Raw genomic sequence first — 22451 nt, 5'->3', positions numbered from 1 at the left:
AGGAGAAAAAATGGCTGCCTACGTGTCTCTCTCCCGCGGCCTCCTGCAGCATTTCAAAGGCTACCAAATCCGCCAGGTCCCCCGGGCCCAGAATTCACTCGCGGACACACTGGCCAAGCTTGCAACAGACCCGGAGATTGAACAATATGGCCTAGTGCCCATCGGGCACTTAGAAGCACCTAGTACTGAGACATAGAGGGTAAATGCCATCATCGACCATTCCCATTCCTGGATAGGACCCATCCTCAGATTTCTCACCACTGGAGAGCTCCCCACAGATAAAGCTGACGCAAGAAAGCTCCAATATCAAGCTCCCCGATACGTGGTTATGGATGGAAAGCTTTACCGCAGGGGGTTGTCCATACCCTTCCTCAGGTGTGTTGCCGGAACCGAAATCAGCACCATCATCCATGAGATTCACGGAGGCTTCTGTGGCGACCATACCTCCGGACTGAGCCTCTCCAAAAATATCCTTCGTCAAGGATACTTCTGGCCCACCATGAAGAAGGATTGTGTGGATTATGTCAGAAAATGTGAGCAGTGCCAGAGGTACGCCAAGGTTCCGCGAGCGCCGCCTACAGAAATTACCTTAATGACCAGCCCCTGGCCGTTCGCCGTTTGGGGCATTGACCTAGTAGGTTCCCTTCCAACTGGAAGGGGTGGAGTGAAGTATGCCATAGTCGCGGTAGACTACTTCACCAAATGGGCTGAAGCTGAACCTATGAACACGGTCACGTCTAAGAAAGCACTGGACTTTGTCATCAAGAATATAGTGTGTCGTTTCGGGCTTCCACGAAAAATTGTGTCCGACAACGGGAAGCAATTTGATAGTGAGCATTTCACGGACTTCTGTGCTTCGCATGGAATCATCAAAAGCTTTTCCGCAGTCGCCAGACCTCAAGCTAATGGGCAAGTGGAAGCAGTTAACAAAATCTTAAAGACCACGTTGAAGAAGAAACTCCAAGCATGCAAGGCTCACTGGCCGGAAGAGCTTCCGCGAGTACTTTGGGCTTATCGCACAACAGAGAGAACTTCGACGGGGCACACACCTTATTCCATGACCTTCGGTTGCGAGGCCGTCATCCCAGTAGAAACCATGATCCCCTCTCACAGGCAGAACACCTACGACCCTACCCGGAACCACGCCTTTCTCCAAGAGTCCCTGGACATGATCGAAGAGCTCCGGGAGCAGTCACAGGTCCAACTCAAAATGTACCAAGGCAAGATAGCCCGACACTTCAACACAAGAGTCAAGAGCCGTACATTCGAAGTTGGGGACCTTGTCCTACGGAGAGTATTTCCTGCTACGCAGGATCCGGGAGTGGGAGTCCTCGGAGCCAACTGGGAAGGCCCCTATGAAGTCCAAGAAAAAGTGGGCCATGGGACGTATCACTTAAAGAGACTCGACGGATCTAAAGTCCCCCGCGCCTGGAACGCGGAGCACCTCCGCCGTTACTATCAGTAGGCCCCGGACTATCTAGTCGAAAGCCCTTGGTGGACGTAGCAAAAATGTAAAATATGGAGATAATCCTCCCAGCTGTAAAACACATGCCCAACAGGCTAATTTAATAAAACACGGAGAGATTCACTCCGCTTTTACTGCATTTTTTTTATCCCTTTGTTCCAAGCTGCGTTTTAACAAGTGACCACGCGGTCCGGAGACGTCCGGACCCCACGCTCACTTGGAGGGCTATACATGGCTAAGGCATAGCCATACGCCCCTTGAACAAAACATACAGAGAACACCACTTATGTGTTAGCATTGCGTTTGAAAATTTTAAATTGTTAAGCATAGGTTGATTTGTCGCCATGAACATATTTGCATTACGTGTCATGTGTACATTGTGTGGTTATGTGAAAATTGCCATGAAAATGTCTGCCATTATGCATCATGAAAATTATCTCCTGTGTAGCCCAGCGATGAACAGGACTGGGGGTTGAGGCACATTCAGAGAGCTACGCCGAAACACCCCCCAACTTCCTGACAAGTCCTTCGCAGAATACTCCGCGACCGCTGTAAAGCTTCGTTTCGCAAGCTTCAGCTCCAGGTCTCATAAAGTAATGAATGGCAAGATCTGCGACCGCTGTAAGCTTTGCTTCGCAAGCTCCAGCTCCGGGTCCCGCAAGGCGAAAGATGGCAAGATCCGCGACCGCTGTAAGCTTTGCTTCGCAGGCTTCAGCTCCGGATCTCACAAAATAATGCATGGCGAGCTCCTCGACCACTGCAAGCTTCGCTTCGCAAGCTTCAGCTCCGGGAGCAGATATGATCGATCCCCCAATTACAGCAGGCCTTGCTTCGCAAAGCCCCTGCTCCGGGATCGCACGTGGTAGGCGTGGCGATTTCCCCAACCGCAACGAACCTTGCCTCGCAGGGTTTCATGCCAGGTCCCTGAAGTCGGCCACCGTGAGGTCCGCAACGACAGTTAGTTTTGCTTCACAAAGATCTAGCCCTAAGTCTAACGACGCTCACCAAAAGAACTCCCATTCCGGCACCATGGAACGGGTCACCTTAGCAATCCTAGCGAACAGTATAACTACAAGTCCCGGGATTGGCTATTTGCCTCAGGAAAGCTGAGTACAGTGAAAGGAGTCTGTCCGTGGGGCCAAGAAACCTTCGTAACCTAGAAACTACGTGGGAAAAGACATAAGCCGTTGGAGCTTCAAGTTAGAAATGCATAGGGTCTGGCCGTTGGAACCAAAACCTCATGCGCCCCTACAGCAGTTTCTACCATATAAAAATCTCTACCCTAAGTGCAAAATTAAAACTCGGCAAAAAAGGAAAGAAGAATGCTATAATTATTGCAAATATTTCTGCAGTTAGGAAAGAGTACAGGGAGCTTCGCCCCAAAGGAAAATAAAAATAATAAAAAATAAATAAATAAAAAAGATTTTTTACAAAAGACAAGACCCCTTCAAGCATTGGGGGTGGTAGCGGCTTCCACGACCAGGGCCTCGGAGACAGCAGTTTCAACTGGGGACGGCGGAGTCGGCTCGTTGGAAGGAGGGACGACATCCCTGGTAGGATCAGAGGTCCCCGCCTCTTCGAGGTCTTCTACCTCAGGGGCTTCGGCAGGCTCGTCGATGTTATAAGTTTGGACGTACACCTCTGGGCTTTGATCCCACACCCGTAGCTTCTCCCTCATGGCGTCGGCATCCTCTCCCAGGTAGCCTACTACCTCCGGGTTTATTTTCCAAAGTTGGTGCATGAGGACCACGTGAGATAAATTAATCGTCCTGTTCAGCACCACCTCGGCATCTTCCTTCTCCTTCAAGCGCTCTGCCTCAGAGGTCGCCAGCTTTGCCTCCGCGACAGCCAACTGAGCCCTCAGTTTTTCCAGCTCGGCCTTGGATGCATCCCGCTCTCCCTTAAGGGAATCAATCTCCTTGCGCTGCACCTTATTTTGGTTCAGCAAGGATTGCTTCTCGGTCACATGCCCCCTGACAGTGAATTGCAAAGCTCCAATCTGTTTGTCCTTCTCAGCGAGCCCCAACTCCAGCATAGACGCGAGATCCTTGCTCCTCATGTGATCTTGCTCCTCCACGTGCAGCCTATTTTGAAGAGTGGCATATTCCTCGTTCCGCTTAAGGAGAAGATCGTTTTTCGATTGCAAGCGGGCATCCAAGCTATCCTTCTCCTCCCTGGCCAGGGATAGCTCTTCCTGGAGCTTGGAGTTTCTGGCCCTCAAGTCATCCGACCGCAGCTTGAACTCATTCTCCGCGCTGGCCCGGTACTCTTGATATTTGGCAAGATATTTCTTGTCCGCCTCTTCTTCAACCTCGCGCTAGGCCTGGTTAATCTTCTCCATAGCCTCCCCCTTTATGCCCTCGACATGTTGGGTCAGTTTCTGCTTCTCTGCCTCCAAGGCCTGGCGACCCGCCTGACTCTCCTCCAGCTGAACCAGAACTGCACCCACCTCCCGGAACGAGCGTTCCGCGATGAGAGAAGCCTGCAAGGAAAGACAATAGAATGAGTTAAGCAGAACCAAATGTACTAAGACCAATGACCCCAGAACACAGCAACTGATAGCTTACCCCAGAAAGTTGCTGCTTTACGGCATGTGTCAGCAACAGCGGGTCCTTACTGCTACTGATGGCCCATTTCTCATAATTGAGCTCGCACAAGCTCAGGGCCATGTCCTCCATCATCTCCGCTCCGAACGGCGCCAATGCACGCCCAAGCCTAGGCACCAGCCTCTTCTCCAAGGCTGGGCCATCCAAAACCGCTCCAGCCGGGTGAAGGGATCTCACCCTTTCTGCCAGCTCAGCTCTCTTCACGGCAGACAGGTTGTCTGCCCTTCCCTGAGTAACAGCCTTCTCGGCCTCCAACCGCCTCTTCAAAAAATTATCAGCCCGTCTTACACCCTCTAGGAGGGCAGCGGGGAAACGGGTTGGTTTCTGAGGGAAGTGGAACTTCAGGCCAGGCCAGGCTGAGGAAGGCTTGTTTGTTGAGAAAGTGGAAGAGAAGGAGAAGAAGGAGACCCCGAAAGGGTGGACTCCCTTTGGACTGGAGGAGGAGGTAGACGGGGTATTAGGGACGGTAGAGAAGACACTACCGCCCCGGTTTGTTGCTGCTGCTGGTGTTGCTGTTATTTTTCCTGCTGCTGTGGCGGTGGTGATTGTCTTTGTTGTTGCTGCTGATGTTACTGTTGTTTTTGCTGCTGCTGTGGCGGTGGTGATTGTCTTTGTTGTTGTTGTTGTTGTTGTTGTTGTTGTTGTTGTTGTTGTTGTTGTTGTTGTTGTTGTTGTTGTTGTTGTTGTTGTTGCTTTCGCTGTTGGGGTTGTGGTTGCTGCTGGGTGGGGGTAGTCTAGCGGGGACTGCGCGCAGCCCGGAGGTCTCCATCACCTCCGGGAGAAGAATGTCTAAGGCGTTTCTTCTTGTCGCCCTCAGCATCTCCTCCGGGGAGCTTGCTCACCCCGGTCGTCTTCACGGGGAACACCAGACCTTCCCCATCGCTGCTACTACTTGAGACCACCGTGTTCTCGGAAGGCCCCTTGACAGGAGGCTTCTCCACCACGGGCACGATTGCCCTCTCCACCACCGAAGACCCTTGCGCCTCGCCACTTGTCTTCTTGGGTGTGGCAGCCTTACCTCCCCTACCAGCTCCGGTCTTTCGTCCTTTTCCCCTGGACGGGTCTTGACTGGTGGCGGCCTTCTTGATAAGTGAGGTAGCTCTCCCCAACATCTTTGCTTCGGGATGTTCTGCAAGAAATGTACGAAGCAAGGTTAGCCAACCAGCAAGCGATGTGAAAAAAGATAAGCAGAAGACAAAACAAGTAACAACATAAAAGCACAAACAAATCCACCAGCAGGGAACAAGAAGCAAAAAAGAGAAAAGTTTGAAAGGGACGACCATGCACGAGAAACGTGGATGGCCTTCCCCGAGCAAAACAAGACACCGCTTCCTGCTCCAGGAAGCTCCCGTACTCCTTGAAGTCCGGGAATGACATGCTGAGGGAAGAAGGGTCAACCATGGTGACACCTTCTGGCAGACTACCGTCACTCAAACACCCGAGGAGCTCATCTACCCTATCGCAATATCTGTCAAAGGGTATCCTACGTGGATCTAGCCTAAGGAAGCGGGGATCGAACCCTACCTGAGAAGTCCGGGAAACCTCAGACAGGCTGGGGGTGTGGATCAATCGAAAGCTAGTCTTACCTTTCCCAGAGGTACCAGCTCCCGGAGTCCCTTCATTGGGGTAAGCTGCGGCGTGGCGAGCCTCGATTTCTTCTTCCTCCGACTGGGGGTCGGGGAACCTCTCCGCCCAACTGGGGGATAAATTATTCTCGTCCTGGGCCGCCTGGCAGATCACCTTGGACAGCTTCAGGGCAATCTGCTCCCGGACGTCAGCTGACACCTGACTTTGCCCCCTGCCACTCACTGGCTCAATATTTTGGAAAGAGGCGAGTAGCCCATACTCCCTCAAAGATTCGGTGGTCACAAGTCCTTCCACCTTCAGCTCTTCCTCCGAGAGCCCCTCGTAGAAGTTTGACCTCCTTATTATCTCTGCACAACGAGGTGTCCGCGGGACAGCTTCGGCAAAATCCAAACACGAGTGTTAGAGATCCTCCCGGAAGGCAAACCAAACGTAAAGAAACAGAGTTAAAAAAGAGAGGAAGGAGCACTTACCAGGGACTTTGAAGTCCAAAGATAGGGCTGGCACCTTCTTCAATGGGAAGCCAGTCGTCAGGAACCAGTACTCCCGGAGATCTGGAACCCTCGCCGTGTGACATGTGGGACACATCACGTCCGAATACCTCTCCAGCCTATAAAACCCCACCTTGTCTGCATGACCTCTCATGGGCTAAGACTTTAGCCCATAGAAGTATAGCACCTCCTCCGGGGTAGGGGCCTCCAGGTCCCGGGACTTGCAAAAGATGTACCACCCCGCTAGAAGCTTGTAGCTGGGGGGAATCAACTGGAAGGGGGCAATCCCCGCCTTCACGCAGAAGTTGGCAAAATAACTTCTTAGGGGCAAGTGTGCCCCACACACTATGTGTGCCCAGCTCCAGGCACCAAAACCCTCGTGACTCTGACTGGCAGACTCACCCAGCACCGACAGACGGTGCCACATCAGGCCTGGGATGTTCTTCAGGCCTGCCTCTGAGGAATACAGCTCCAGCATACCGTAGTTCCTGAACAGGTTCGGCTTCTAGTCCATCTCCCAGATGGAACTGTTGATAGTCGGTGGGCTAGCCACGGCCACCTTAGTTTTTGCTTTCCCCTTTGCGCCGGCAACAGGGGAACCTTGCTCCTGGGCAGATTCAGCCTCTACCGCAGCGATGATTGGTTCCTTTGAGGTGTTCGTCACTGAGCAAAAGAAACAAAGAAGAAAACACTCCAAGCAGTCAGCACCCTTGTCATACCCTAACGGTATTAAAGGCGTCGGGGAGACCCTCCCCGAAAACTGCTTGGAGAGGCTCCCACCGAGCTTGCCGAGGGGCTGGCACCATGCCACCCGGAGGACAGCAAGGAACCAGATTCAAACTTCGAGCCTAAGCCCGCGCGAAAGAGGTGTTTTCCCAGGGGAATACACCCTAAAGGCGTTCACGCTTATGCCCTAAAATAACAAACTAGAACAGCACAAGCAGACGAGAAACAACTTTCCAAAAGCAAATCGTCAAAGCATGCAAAGAGATGACTTATTGACTCACATCAGTCACATGCCTATCAAAGCCCTACTCACGCATGCATAAAGATGACACCGGCAGAAAACTCAACCCTAACAACTACCAACAATCTGAGGCGTAGAAGGAAAAAGCAAAGTAAAAATACTTACTGGTGTTCGGATAGTTGAAGATTGAGGGAGTAAGCGGGTCACTGCACCGCACGAACACATGAATTAAAGGCTGCAAAGGCAAGCAACGATTCAAACCTGGAACTTCGGCGAGCAAGCCTACTGCCAAATCGGAAGAAAAGTTTCTGGATTTCTTACCAAAAGAAGTGGTGAATTCGAAGGAAAAGAAGCTTGGAAGCTTGGGAGTTCGAAGGAAAGGAAGCTTGGAAGCTTGAGAGTTCGAAGATTTGGGAATCTGAGAATCTGAAAGCTCGAGAATTTGAAAGCGTAAAGAGGAAGAAGGGTCCGTTCCCTCGTTTTTATAACAGGAACGAAGTCATTTCGAATTCCACAAATGGACGGTCCCGATCTTCCCATACCGCATGCATCAGATCCAACGGATGGGGATGAAGCGTCGGTCCCATTTATGACTCCTCGGATGGGAATAAAGTATTTATTTCCCATCATTGTACCATCTCGGGCCCGGTGTACCATTAAATACCGTCAAATCACTACTCAGACGCCTGACGCACGCATACTCAGCCAGTCACCTCACCCACACGTCTTGGTCACAGAGCCATTCCCTGCATGACGCGTGGCCCTTGCCACACTTGAGTACTTGAGTTCAAACAGAAGAAATTTCTTTTTTTTTTTCTTTTGTACTAACACTCAGATGGGAAAAAGGAACCCCTCCAGGAACACAGGAGGTAACCCCACGCCTAATCTAGAAACCAGAATACCCGGAGGACTGTACAAGCTCCGTGACCTTGGGGGGTAAATGTTATCCAGATTTCCGGATAGCGTTTAGATGGATAGCCTCGGGGAAACAGAATTATCAAAATCTTTCACGAAGGGTGACCAGGGCTCGCGGATGAACAGAATGGCTTCACCTCTCCCGTTTAGTGTCTAGCACATTCTTTCAAGCAACCGCGACCCAGAAGCTCGTCAACTCTCCCGGACTCCCGAAGGGATATCCTTTGGGGAAGGTCCTTCCAGGAGAAGCACTTTAGGTTACCTTCGTGGATACAGTTCCGTGCCTCGCACGGAAGAAGACCAAGCGGTCGAGTCATGAAGGAGGCATAGTTGAAATGATACTCACCTGACACAGGATCCCGCCTGACAGGTCGAGGCCGCACACATCCCAGCACGCCTAAAAGTGCCTTTTCGCCTACTGTTCCGCTGACAGCCTGGAAAAGACAGCTGCCTTTTTACACTCCCCATATTTTCATGTAATTATACATACGTAGAGCCTTGTAGCCATGCGACGACGGTAATTGCATTCCCTATTTACGGCTGGTGTAATTAAGACTCATGGGGGCAGAGTAGAACCCTAATCCAAAACCCTAGCTATAAAGACCTCCTCATTTTACGATAGGAGGGGGTCAAGAAAATTACAAAGCAAGAACTCTGCCAAAAATCTCTCTAGCTTCATCTTCTTCAAGAGAACCCGAGAGGAACACTGGGAGTTTGTGAGGGTCTTATACACCAGCCATTTTACTGTAATTCTCGACAAGTATAATAACATTGACTCGTGGACTAGGGCTCGTTAACGCCTGAACCACGTAAAAAACCTGTTTGTCTACTTATATTTCTGCACTTCTACAGTTCTTATATTTTCATTATTTTGTTTGTATTCGTTTCCGAAAAACTCGGTAAACAATTTTGATAAAAAAAAAACATATTTATTGCATAGTTTTTTTAAGAAGCAGCAATTAGAAAATACTAAAAGTTAGGTTGTGACAGTTTTAGCTTTTAGCCGTAACTTCTGCATAAATTATTTAATAAGTTGTTATTTGTCTGTTTACCAAACACTTTTATTGCACAACTTTTTCAAAAATAACATTTAGTTTCTCTAAAAACTGGACAAAACTGGTCCTAAATGGTTTCATTAGTGGTGTGTTAATATTTCTTCTTCAATCTATCATCAATCAACTATGAAATAAGGTGACACATGTTTTGAAACATATTACTTAGAGTTGTCATTCCCTTGATTATAATGAATATACTAAAAGATTCTGTCATCGGTGTGCTAAGATTTCTTGTTCAATCTACTATATCAAGTAAGGTGCACATATTTTGAAACTTAATTGTTCTTGTTGGTACTTATTTTTACTGTTATTAGTTTCTGTACAAATTATTAAAAGTTTGTAAACACTGTCAATGTTGTAAAAAATTTGATTTTGTAGTCATAACTACTGGATATTGAATAATATAAATAAATATATATTAGTTTTGTTACAGTTGAAATATGAGAAGATTGATGCTATTTTTTTTAAGTTTTTGGACACATACTAAGATATATTGATTTGTGATTTTGAAACTACATAGAATGTTGATTTATTTATTTATTTTTATAAAGTTTTGGGATAGCATATTTTTGATACTACAAAGTATGTTGTTGATATTTTTGATACTATATTTTTGGGATATATATACTGGCATGTGTAAATTTATTGCTTTTCATTTCTCATCAATTTCTTTTTCATTAGTTAGTCTTTTTTATGATGACTTGGAGGATATGGAGAGACAGAAACAAATGTCGGTTCGATGTCCGTTCGCCGTAGAACATTGTAGAGTATGGACTGGATTTGTTGTCAGCCTTTCAAGGTCTAGTTTCCAATTCTATTTCAAGTAGGTGGTTAATGGTCATACAAGATTATAAATGGAGGCCTTCTAATGGAGGTGGTCTCAAGCTTAATACAACTATGTTTGTTATGGAGGGTTATGACTGGGATTGCCTTGGAGCGTCTGTGAGAGATCACAATGGATGCATAGTGGCTAGGCATGAGTACGATACAACATGAAAAAATATGGATTTGGGCGACGCATGACGCGAATTGAAAATTGGCACGATCCAACACGATACATCACGACATGGGCCTGAGCATAGCATAACACGACAAGCCCGAAGGCACGACACGAAAGCACGAATAAACTAGCTCGAAAGCACGACGCGATAAAAAACCCGATATTTTGACATTAATAATAATAATAAAAAAAAATTGTCAATTATATATAAATTAAAATGATAATAAGTCTGTTATTTTTCTCAATGTTTATAATTTTATAATTATATTAATTTATTTGAAGATTTGTGAGTTAAATTTGTTTAGCATTTATTAGTAGGTATTCAAATTCTAATAATTATTTTTGATATAATTTTGTATAAAGTATTGTTGAAAAGTATATAAAAATATCTAAAATTATAATTTAAACCAAAAAATGTATTTGGATTGGTGATGAGTCCATTAATTGTAAAAGAGGAGATGAGGGATTCAATTCTCAATCCTCACATTTTTTGGCAATAATAAAATAGGCCTAAAAATGAGTCCGAATTTGAGCCCAAATAAGAAAAGCGGGTCGGCCTGATTTGGGCCCGACATGACACGAAGTACGGTACAACATGGGCCGTGCCTATGGGTCGTGCTGGGCTTACTCTTTCAAATATGGTTCGGCCTGACACGAATTTGAATACGAGCCCGGCTCGACCCGAATTATCAACTCTAATAGTGGCAACTACCTCTAAGTGAATGTTTGGTAGTTTTTCTTTAGTTGAACTCTTACGTTTGTTTGAGATTAATGAAAACAATGGAATATGAAAGAGAATGGTAATGAGAATAGGACTTGAATGAAATAAAATTTAATATGAGTAAAAAAAAATATATTCTTTTTACTTGTGTATTTGAATGACATTCTCTTTCACTTTTGAATGAAATAGTCATTTCACCAAAATGATGAAAAAGTCATTGGAATAACATATCAATGTTTTATAAATCAACCAAACAAAGGAATGGAAAGAAAAATAGTTTCCATTTTATTCATTTCTATTTCATTACCCCCAATCAAACATCACTCGTAGCGCTTCAGATGAGTCTCATATATTTTATAAAAGTAGACTTTGTCATTTTCTTGATTGAGATTTGTGGTAGTTATTCCTCCTAGACTTAGCAATTTCTTGTGATTGGGCAAGGCTTAACTGCCTTTCTTCTATAGGTCAAGTCTTAAACCACTTATTTCTATTGGTTGGGATAGTTAAGTTGGTTTATGACTGAATATGTATTTGGAGAAGAGAGAGAAAGTTTGTTATGCTGAATATTCTGTATATTGTATATATCATTTCAGTACAGTGCGTAAGGGTCTATATATACACTTAAGAGAGGACCCTATATTAGTTAGTATTTACACAATATGCACTAATATATACATAATTACATCTAGTGCTTATCAGCCCCCCTCAAGATCAACGGGCTAGTGAGCACGGTGAGCTTGGTTCGAAGAGACTGAAAAGGTTGAGAAGCCAAAGGCTTAGTCAGGCAATCAGCAAGTTGTTCGGCAGAAGGAACAAAGCGTACATGAAGAGTGCGAGCAGCGACACGTTCCCGAACAAAGTGAAAGTCAATCTCGACATGTTTAATGCGAGCATGTAAAATAGGATTGGCTGTCAAATAAGTAGCACTAAGATTATCACAGCAAAGAGTAGAAGGAGCAGACAACGGAACACCAATATCATGAAGAAGTGATTCAAGCCATGTGAGTTCAGATGTGCCATTTGCAATGCTGCGGTACTCGGCCTCGGTACTAGAGCGAGAGACAACCTTTTGCTTGGAGGAGGACCACGAGATAAGATTGGAGCCAAGAAAAATACAGTAACCGCTGGTGCTGCGACGATCATCGGGGCAGGAGGCCCAATCCGCATCAGTGTAGCAGAGAAAAGAAAAATCAGGTGAAGCCTGAAACCAGAGTCCATAGTGAGGAGTACCCTTGAGGTAACGTAATAAGCGTTTGACAGCAAGCCAATGCACGTCAGTCGGATGATGCATAAACTGACAAAGCTTGTTAACGGCATAAGCGATGTCGGGACGAGTCATAGTGCAGTATTGGAGAGCACCAACTGTGCTGCGATATAGAGTTCCATCAGTAAGAGGGATGCCAGTGTGAATAGAGAAGGGAGTGCCAGTAACCATGGGGGTAGCAACAGGTTTAGTGTCAAGCAAATCAGTCCTAACCAACAGGTCATGAATCTATTTAGCTTGGGATAAATGGAGACCATGCGGTGTGCGAACAACTTCCAGGCCCAAGAAATAATGCAGAGGACCAAGGTCTTTAAGGGCAAAACGCTACTGCAATGCTGTAATTAAGGCAGTGAGAGCAGTGAAAGAACTCCCAGTCACGATGATATCATCGACATAAATAAGAACAATGGTGGTGACACTTGCGGTGACACTTGCGGTGCGATGAAGAAACATGCTGCTGTCAGAAGTTGAAGCCGAAAAACCCATGGACAGTAAGGCATGAGTGAGCTTGTGAAACCAAGCACGGGGAGCCTGCTTCAAGCCATATAATGATTTATGAAGTTTACAGACAAGATGAGGATTGTGTGTATCAATAAAGCTGGGAGGTTGTTGCAAAAAAACCTCCTCAGAAAGTTCCCCATGGAGAAATGCATTGGAAACATCGAGCTGTCGGATCTGCCAATTAAAAGAAACAGCCAAAGAAATGACCAATCAAACCGTGGCTGCCTTGACAACAGGGCTGAATGTCTCAAAATAGTCCAGCCCCTCTGTTTGGTGATAACCTTTGGCCACTAAGCGAGCTTTGTACCTGTCAATACTACCATCAGCCTTAAGCTTGAGCCGATAAACCCATTTACACCCAATAATAGTAACATTAGGCGGAGGAGGAACCAATGTCCAAGTCCCATTGCGATGCAGTGCTTCAATTTCAAGAGACATAGCATGGCGCCATTCAGGAGACTTGTTGGCCCGAGCAAAGGTTTGAGGTTCAGGAACTGAACCTGCATAAACACTAACAAACACCCGAGGCTTATGAATGCCTGCTTTAGCTCTAGTAGTCATCGGGTGAACATTAGTAATAGGGATAGTATGTGCATCAGATTGGTCAGGTAAATCTACTATCACTGGTACAGAAGGAGGAGGGGAGGAAGGAGAGAGAGAAGAAGAAGGAGGGGAAACAAGAGAAGAGGAGGTAGAAGGCAGTAAGGAAGAAGGCGAAGGAGAAGAAATAGAGGGAGAAGAAGAAGGAGGAGGAGAAAGGGGAGGAGAAAGAGAGGGGAGAGTGGGAAAAGGTGCTGGTGGAATCGAAAGAAAACTAGAGGACGAAGAAGTGGGAGAAGTAGTAGAGGAAGGAGAAGAAAAAGGAAAGGAGAATTCATTGAAGACAACATGACGGGAAACATAGACACGAGAAGTAGTGGGATCAATGCAAGAGTACCCCTTATGTTGAGAACTATATCCCAAGAACACACATGGCTTAGAACGCAGCTGTAATTTATGATCGTTATAAGGGCGAAGGAAGGGAAAACAAAGGCAGCCAAAGACCCGAAGATGAGCGTAAGAAGGTGGTTTATTGTATAAAAGAGAATAAGGAGATTGATGATTGAGAATAACCGTAGGCATGCGATTAATTAAGTACACAGCTGTTTAAAAGGCATAAGGCCAGTAAATGAGGGGTACATGAGCATGATGCAAGAGGGTTAACCCGGTTTCAACAACATGACGGTTCTTTCGCTTGACACGCCCATTTTGAGCGGCAATATGGGGACAACTGATGCGTAACATGACACCAATCTTGGAGAAAAAGGAGGCAAGGGGTCGAAACTCACCCCCACCATCAGTTTGGACCTGTTTTATTTTGGTATCAAATTGACGCTCTACTAAAGATTGAAAAGTGAGAAAAGTAGAGTAAGCTTGATCCTTAGTTTGTAAAAAATAAATCCAAGAGAACCGTGAGAAATCATCAACAAGTAGTAAAAAATAACGAAAACCAGAGTGTGAAACAACAAGGGAAGCACCCCAAAGATCCATGTGTATTAATTCAAAAGATGTTACAGCTCTAGAGTGTGATACAGTAAAAGGGAGTCGATGACTCTTAGCTAAATGACATGAATTACAAAAGAAAGTAGAGGATGATGACGGAGCTGGAAGGTCACACGACTGGAGAACTTGAGAGACGATAGTAAAGGTGGGATGTCCAAGGCGAGAGTGCCAAACAGAGATGTCAGAGGTGCGAGCAAGGAAGACTTGAGGAGAGGAGGAGGTATGTGGAAGATGCTCGGGAGCAAAGGAGACTCGATAAAGACCTCGATCAAGTAGACCCCGAAGGAGGATATGCTTGGAGACCTGATGCTTGACAAGAAAATAAGAAGGGTAGAATTCAATATAAGCATCGTTGTCTTGACACAATTTGGTAACACTTATCAGATTATGAGTAATAGCAGGGGAATGAAGGACATTGTGTAATGTAACAGAGTTAGAGAGGTTTAACTGACCAACATGAGCAATAGGCAAAGTCTTACCATCACCTACTTGAACCTGTTCAGGGCCCGAGTATGGAGAAGCAGATGAAAGGGCAGAAACATTTGGAGTGAAGTGATGCGTAGCCCCGGAGTCCATGAACCAGGCGGGGTCCGAGAATGTAGAAGCGGAAGAATAGAGGCCAGCCATGCCAGAGGGAGACGAGGAAGCAGTGCCAGGAGTAAGAGTGGTGTTGAAATTCCTCGGTTGAGAAGATGGCTGATAGGTGAGATTAAGCCTGTGATAACAGACAGCAGCAATGTGGCCCAACTTGCCACAAATTTGACATTGAGAACGAGAGCTAGAGGAGGAGGGTGGTAACCACGGTGGAAGGTGGTGAGATGGACGAGAGGGAGGTTTGCCAAGAACACTGGAAGAGGAAGAGGAGAATCTGTGGGAGGAATGGGTGTGTGGGGATTGATGGGAAAAATGAGTGTGAGAGGAAGAACGAGGGGGATATCGATTTGGATGGTGAGTGTTGTGAGCAACATTTGCTTGAATGATGGGTAATTGTTCAGTAGCAGATTGCCTTTCAAGGCGAAAATCATATTGCATTAGAAGACTATGGACCTCCTCAGGACTGGGTTTGTCAGATCTAGTGATAATAGACGAGACAATAGGATTATAATCACGATCAAGACCACGAAGTAAGTAGATGAGATGGTCTCGGTCTGAAACTGGGTCACCAATAGCAGCTAAGGTGTTGCAGATTTTCTTGAATCGCTGGAGATAGTCAATCATCGAGAGGCCTCCTTTCGTAATGGTATGAAGAGAAGTGTGGAGCTCAGAGATATTGGACATCGATTGGGAGGCATAAATGTGTGCAAGACCATCCCATATATCTTTAGCAGTGTTGTAGGAAACAATTTGAGAGAGCAATCCTTCAGACAAAGAGGCATATATCTAGGACATCAAGAGGCGATTGTACCTGTTCCAAGTGATATAGGCTGAATCAATAGTAGTGGGATCCGTAGGGGAGTGTTTGGCAGGGCAAGAAACGGAGCCGTCGAGAAAACCTTCAAGGCCATGAGCAGCAATAACATTAAGGAGTTGATTGCGCCAGATGAGGAAGTTGGAGTTATCAAGCTTGACAGAAAATGGTTGATTAATAGAGGGAAGGGTCGGGGCAGAGGAAGAAGAACTGTTTGGAGTGAAGGGAGCTAAGGGGGAAGACAGGGAAAAGGGGGAGAAAGAAGGGACAGGTGTGGTAACACCAGAGGTGGAAGAAGGAGAAGGTGGAACCGGCGAGTCGATCGAACCAGTGGAGGTCGAGGAGAACGAAGGCTCTGATGCCATGACTGAATATGTATTTGGAGAAGAGAGAGAAAGTTTGTTATGCTGAATATTATGTATATTGTATATATCATTTCAGTACAGTGCGTAAGGGTCTATATATACACTTAAGAGAGGACCCTATATTAGTTAGTATTTACACAATATGCACTAATATATACATAATTACATCTGGTGCTTATCAGTTTACAAGTCTATTAGTTATATATAAGTATTTTAGGAGTCATTTGAGATTCATTTTACATCTTGCATTTTCTATTCACTTGTAATATTTTTGAGAGAGATTGGGAGCATTGTGTTCGTGTTTTCCTTCAAGAAAGAGAGAGAACTAGATTTGGTTGTATGTGAGAGAAGATTCAAGAAAGCTTTGTCGTAAGTGTTCTTCTCAACTGTGAGAAAAGAAATTATACAGAGCTATTCGAACAATGATCAATAAAAGCTCGTGACGATATTCAACTAGATGTTGGACAAATTGTCCAAACCAATATAAATCTTGATGTTTTTATTAACTTTTCATTTTTCTCTTTATTGTTTCTGTTTGCTATACTAGTTATTGCATTTATGTTTGTTACTTTCTTTACACTTTGTTTTGTTCGAATATTTTACGTTATAATTGTTCTGTTCGCATATTTGCTTTGTAGTGTTTCTATTTGCGCATTTATTATACTTTGTTTCTGGTCGCATGGTTTTTCGGCTATGAATCTTGATTGTTTTATTTCGCCATCAAGATTTAACAATCTCTTTTTGGTGAAGTTTTAGCACCTGTTTATTCAGAATTTAAGGCTCTTATTTGTATGGCGTGATATAGTCTTTGTAATCTTGTTCCTAAATTAGGTAACAAAATTGCCCAATCAATAGTTTCTTTTGCTTTTCCTCGTAGGGTCAATCCTAAGCTAAGATGGGCTAAGCCTATGGCCATAAGCCCAAATATCCCAAAATTGTTAAAATTTAATCTTTTTTTTCTTCTTCAAAATAATGAAAAATTAAGACCTCTAAATTTAAATTTCCTAAGGACTTTCAAATTCAATTTTCCTAGAGCTCCCGAGTTGTTAGTGGAATTTAATAAATATACATTTTTAACTTAGTCCTATATTCTACCAATAAAATATAGTTGAATTGTAGTCCTCCTTTTGTTGTTGTTGATTTGATTCAATAAACTACCATCTTTTAACTAAAATTTAAAAAAAAAAACCTAAATATTGCTCGGAGAAGGACTTTAATCAGAATGTCCAGCCCCCTTGCTGAAAATAATACTTCCTGTTTCCACCTTTGAATGATCTTTCAAACACAACCTTTATTTTTTGGGAAAATCTTTCTCTTATTTCTCCCAATAACGGTTGGTAATCCTAGGTAGCTAAAATGACCCACCCCCATAGTATCTTAGTACATGTTCAATTCATTATTATTGTTATAATCTTGTTTAAAATTAAAAAAGAATTCATGGTAGAAAAGAAATGATTGTTTGTGCCACAAATGTTAATTGAAGTGCTTCCACTCTGCAAATGGTTTACCTCTTCTCCACGCATATTAGAATAGTTCAAAAAGCACACCAAATTGATATGCACCCCATCCTCATATTTCTTTACAAAATCAGTCATTATGTCCTTCAACCACCATTAAACTGCTTTTTTTAGTATATATTATGTCGTTTAACCACCTTAAAAAAATATAAAAGAAGAAGAAAATCCCCAGAGGAATTGCAAGGACAAATCTACTGAAGTTACTATTTAATTAGTTCACAAAGAAAAAAATAAAATTGTTTCATATGAATTATTGAGTAGGAAGGCTATTTTTTTTAGTATTTGAGAATGTTCTGATATTCTTCTATTACAAGAGGTCATCATCCAACCTTAATTTCCAGATATTAATTAGTTTTGGTTGTCTATGTTTGGAAATAATAATAAAATATTAATAATAATAAAAATAATAATTGTGTAGGCTCAAAGAAACAAAGAATTTGAATACATTATCAAATCCAACACAGATCTTTTCACAAAGAGATTGAAGAAAAAGAGAAAAAAGAGTAGCATCAATATCTTATTTAAATAACATTACATTGATTAATGTGTTAGATATGAACTAAATGATCCTTTTGTGTTAAAAGATTACTCCAATTTGAGTAGATAATTTACATGGTAAGCTAAGAAACGGATCAGATAGAAGCACATAAATTATTTCAAGAAGACAGAAGTTGTCAACACAACTTGTGACTTGGAAATGAGTTTCTTGAAGAGTGTAAAAAAGATGCACAAATTTTTTTCAAACTTTTCAAAGAAAACTCTTTTATTATTATTAATAATTATATTATTGTTTCTCATGATCTCCTCTCTAGTTTCTTCTCTCCTACAAACATCTTCCTCCATACCCTGCATTTCTGAATATGGCTTGTTTTATGTCTTCAGAACTAATCAATGTCCTCTCTTGAGCTCCCTAAAGAAGAAGAAGAAGAAGAAGAAGATTTTCAATAAAGGAGAATCAAAGAAGATAAAAAAAAACAAACAAATCAAAGAGAAAACATACAAACCTCTGAACATGAAGCTTGCATTGAAAAATCATTAAAGCAACTTATAACACACTGTTGAATCTCAAGTCCTAGTGCTTCCAGAGTGTTCACAGTTGAGAGCAACAATCCTGGTTTGGCTGCACAGCATATATCAATCCGGGTATCTATATCTCTCCTTTCCACATCAAACTGCAATCCAAATCAAAATTCAGAAACTTAACAAAGCAAATTCATATTTATATATGTGACTCAAACTGAGATCTTATACATATACATACATACCTTGGGAGAGTTTCTGACTAATACTTCACTGGGTTTTAGCTCTTTGGATATGCCTAATAGATTGATTTGATTGTTCCCATCTTCCATTCCTTCTTCTTGCAACTTGCTTATTCTTTCCAAAAGCTCTTTCATGTAATCTATGGTGTCTCCAAGTATAGATGTTCTGTCCATCTGTTAGTAGTAGTCACATTATTCAATCAGTCATTTTTACAAAATAAAAGAAAAGAAATAAAATCCAAACCAAATTTCATGAGTATAATTGGAAACTAGAACATGGGTTTTGAAAAGAAAGAAACAAAAATCACCTTGCTTATCTTAGGCACTATTGATCTGAGCATGGAAAGGCGGTCATTTAATCTCTTTCTTCTTCTTCTTTCTGCCATGAGATTTTTGGAAGGTTGGCCTTCTAACTTTTTAGGCCTAGAAGTAGTGGTCTTTTTCTCTCCACTACAAAGGCCTATGTTGAAAGCAGGGAGCTCTGTAGTTTGTTGTTCCATTTCAACTTTGCAGCAACCGCTAATATTTTTGTTCTCTTCCAAACAGCTCTGATTTTCACATCCAAGAAACCCAAACTCCTCATCCTCCACCATTGAAGGGTAGTCTTCTTGTGATGGAAACGACGGCGTATCATTGTTGTTCTTGGTGTACGGTGAATCCAGCTCTGGCATTAGTACTACTGATCCATGGTCAACAAAAGGGTACAAGGTTTGCTCAACAAAAGGGCATTCAGAGTTGGGCTCAGTTGGGTTAGAGAACCCAGCAAATGGAGGGTTTGAGATTGCCAGAACTGGGTTTTCTTCAAATGAATCAAAGCTCCATCCACTTGGGTAGAATTGATCACTCAACCCACTTGAGAAGCTGCTCCAATTATCTCTTCTTGGAGCTAGTAATTCCTCGAAAAAACCATGTTGAGTAAGCTCCATTTTCTCTCGTTTTCTCTCCCTCTGAAAAAAATAAAATAAAATAAAAACTTACTGATTAAGGAGTAATGAGAACTGGTTGTTCATAGAGGAGAGACTTAATAAAACGAAGTTGCATCAAGTTGATGAAATACAATACATTTATATATGTATAAATCACAGAATATGTGACAAAAACTAATAATAAAAAAAAACAAAAGGGTCTAATTTCCCATAATTTATGCAATATAGAATGTACTACTGTATATGTATTATGATATACTGTGTTTAGCTAAACTAGTGTATTATGTTGTGTTGTACCAGCTCCAGCTACCCTATTGGATTAAAATGGAATCTGCTTTATTTAATTTAAAATTAATATAATTTTTCTCTCGAGGTGAATTCATGTCTTTTTCACCGGAAATTATCAATCGGACAAAATAAAAATCAATATTTTAATTCCCATAAGCTGAAAGGTTTGACCCACAAATCTGTCTGAACCGAAAAGGGGTGGAGTTTAGCATCATACACTGTCGGGTTTCTCTTCCTTTTTCAAGATTTTCTGTAACCTCCAAATATTTCTACTTAATAATTCATCTCTTTTGCTTCTCTCTCTCTCTCGAATGACTTGGCATGGAAAATTGAAAAATATATGCTTAGCTAATTGTCATTTAATAACAATTACTTTTTTATTATTAATAATAGTATTAACATTAATTTATAGACTCTCCCCTGTGGTTAGTGACCAAATGATATTCCTTTTTCCCTTGTCCTGACAAAAGAATATTCTAGGAATTAGAACTTAAAAAGGTTCATGAACACTAATAACTCCATTCAAGTTATATATCTTTTCATTAATTATATCCATATTAATATTATAGCTTTAAAAAAGGTATTAGTATCTAGTTCTGGATAATGTGCTATATAAAGTTTTGTATGGAAATTGGAGGACAATTGTGCTATGAAAAAAGTTGATGTAATTTCTCATTATCATATATTAACCAGTAATATTCAAACTTAATTGTGACATTAAAAAGCCAAACATGTTTGATTTAAAAAAGAAAAAAAATATTGTAATGTAGTTTCGATAGTAAGATGTGAAAGTGATGTGAAAGTGTTAAAACAATAGATGCGAATAGTAATTGTATAAGCACAGAGTGAAAGAGTTAAGTAACATGGAGTTTCATCTCAAAATCAATTAGTAATGAATGGAGTAACTCATGCTCTTATATATTGTTGAATGTGCTTACACACTTTTTATGTGAGACATACTAATACCCTCTCAAGATGGTGGTTATTTATGCTCACCAATCTTGAACTGCTGAAATTAGTGGCTCTTTTGGCTCACTATTTATTTGGATAGTGTTTCAGGCTCTTTTGTTCTGTTGTTGATAAGGTCATTTTTGTTTAATATTTTGAAGAAATAGTGAATGGCTTGATCTTATTGATATATTTTAGTCGTATATATATTCAAAAGAATAGAAAATAGGAAACTAGAGCTGTAATTCTAATATAATTCCTAAACTCACGGTTATCCATATATACAAAACATTAAGAGAATATCTCAATAATATCTCAATACCCACCCTTAAGTTGGAACATGAGGATCATAAATGCCCAACTTGGAAAGCAAAAACTGAAATTGACGGGTCCCCAAAGGCTTGGTAAAGATGTCCGCAAGTTGAAAATTTGTAGGAACATAAGAAGGAAGAATAGTGCCGTCTTGGATAGCCGTCTTGGATAGCATCACGAACAAAGTGACAGTCTGCTTCAATGTGCTTTGTTCGTTCATGGAAGACTGGATTCCGAGCAATATGTAAAGCCGACTGGCTATCACAATATAGCCCAATAGCATCAGTATGTTGAATCCCCAAGCTAAGGAGAAGACCCTTCAACCATTTCAATTCACAAGTAAGAGAAGCCATAGAGCGATATTCAGCCTCTGCCGAAGAACGTGCCACAGTAGGTTGTTTCTTGGTTTTCCAGGAAATCGGGGAATGACCAAGAAACACAAGCCAACCCGTGAGAGAGCGACGAGTAAGAGGACAAGCTGCCCAATCAGAATCACACCAACCAGTCAAGGAAAGAGAGCTATCAGCACAAAGTAAGATTCCTTGTCCAGGAGAGCCTTTCAAATAGCGAACAACGCGCAAGGCAGCTTCCCAATGTTCCTGTCTTGGTTCTTGTAGGAACTGTGATAAAACGTGAACAGAGTATGCCAAATTAGGACGAGTGACCGTTAAGTAAATCAAACGACCAACCAAACGACGATAAGGTTCCGAATTGGACAAAGAATCTCCTGAAGCATGAGCAAGCCGATGATTTTGCTCAATGGGAAAAGATGCGGGCTTAGCACCCAGAACACCAGTCTCAGAAATGATGTCAAGAGAATACTTTCGTTGACAAAGAAATATACCATCAGGACTTCGAGCTACCTCAATCCCGAGGAAATATTTAAGAACCCCGAGATCCTTCATATGAAAACACGTGCTCAAATAGTTCTTAAAGATCTTCAAAATAGCAGAATTATTCCCAGATATAATTAAATCATCAACATACACCAAAACATTGATTTGAGTACCACCCTTAGTATAAGTAAAGAGAGAATAATCAGCATAGGATTGTAGAAAGCCATACTCTTTTAAAGCAGTGACAAGTTTGGAAAACCAACACCTCGATGCCTGTTTCAAGCCATATAAGGACTTTCGAAGACGACACACCATATCAGGTTGAGAAGACCCAAAACCAGGAGGAAGCTTCATATAGACTTCTTCATTGAGATCCCCGTGCAAAAAAACATTATGCACATCCATCTGATGCAGCTCCCAATTTTTAGATGCTGCAATGGCTAAGAAAGCACGAAACGGTGACCATTTTTGCAACAGG

General features: G+C 42.6%; 1 protein-coding gene across 1 annotated transcript; it reads right to left on the bottom strand.

Moving 5' to 3' along the window:
* Positions 1–17882: 17882 nt before the first annotated feature.
* Positions 17883–19852, bottom strand: LOC133806842 (transcription factor bHLH93-like). Its single transcript, XM_062244930.1, has 4 exons — positions 18972–19852; positions 18667–18837; positions 18406–18573; positions 17883–18311 (listed from the first exon to the last, which is right to left on the bottom strand). Exons 1-4 carry the CDS (start codon positions 19587–19589, stop codon positions 18225–18227), a joined length of 1044 nt encoding a protein of 347 aa, XP_062100914.1. The 5' UTR covers positions 19590–19852; the 3' UTR covers positions 17883–18224.
* Positions 19853–22451: the final 2599 nt, after the last annotated feature.

This window comes from Humulus lupulus, chromosome 1 (assembly GCF_963169125.1).
Source record: "Humulus lupulus chromosome 1, drHumLupu1.1, whole genome shotgun sequence".
NCBI classification, from domain to species: domain Eukaryota; kingdom Viridiplantae; phylum Streptophyta; class Magnoliopsida; order Rosales; family Cannabaceae; genus Humulus; species Humulus lupulus.
This window is presented reverse-complemented; position numbering and strand designations above follow the sequence as displayed.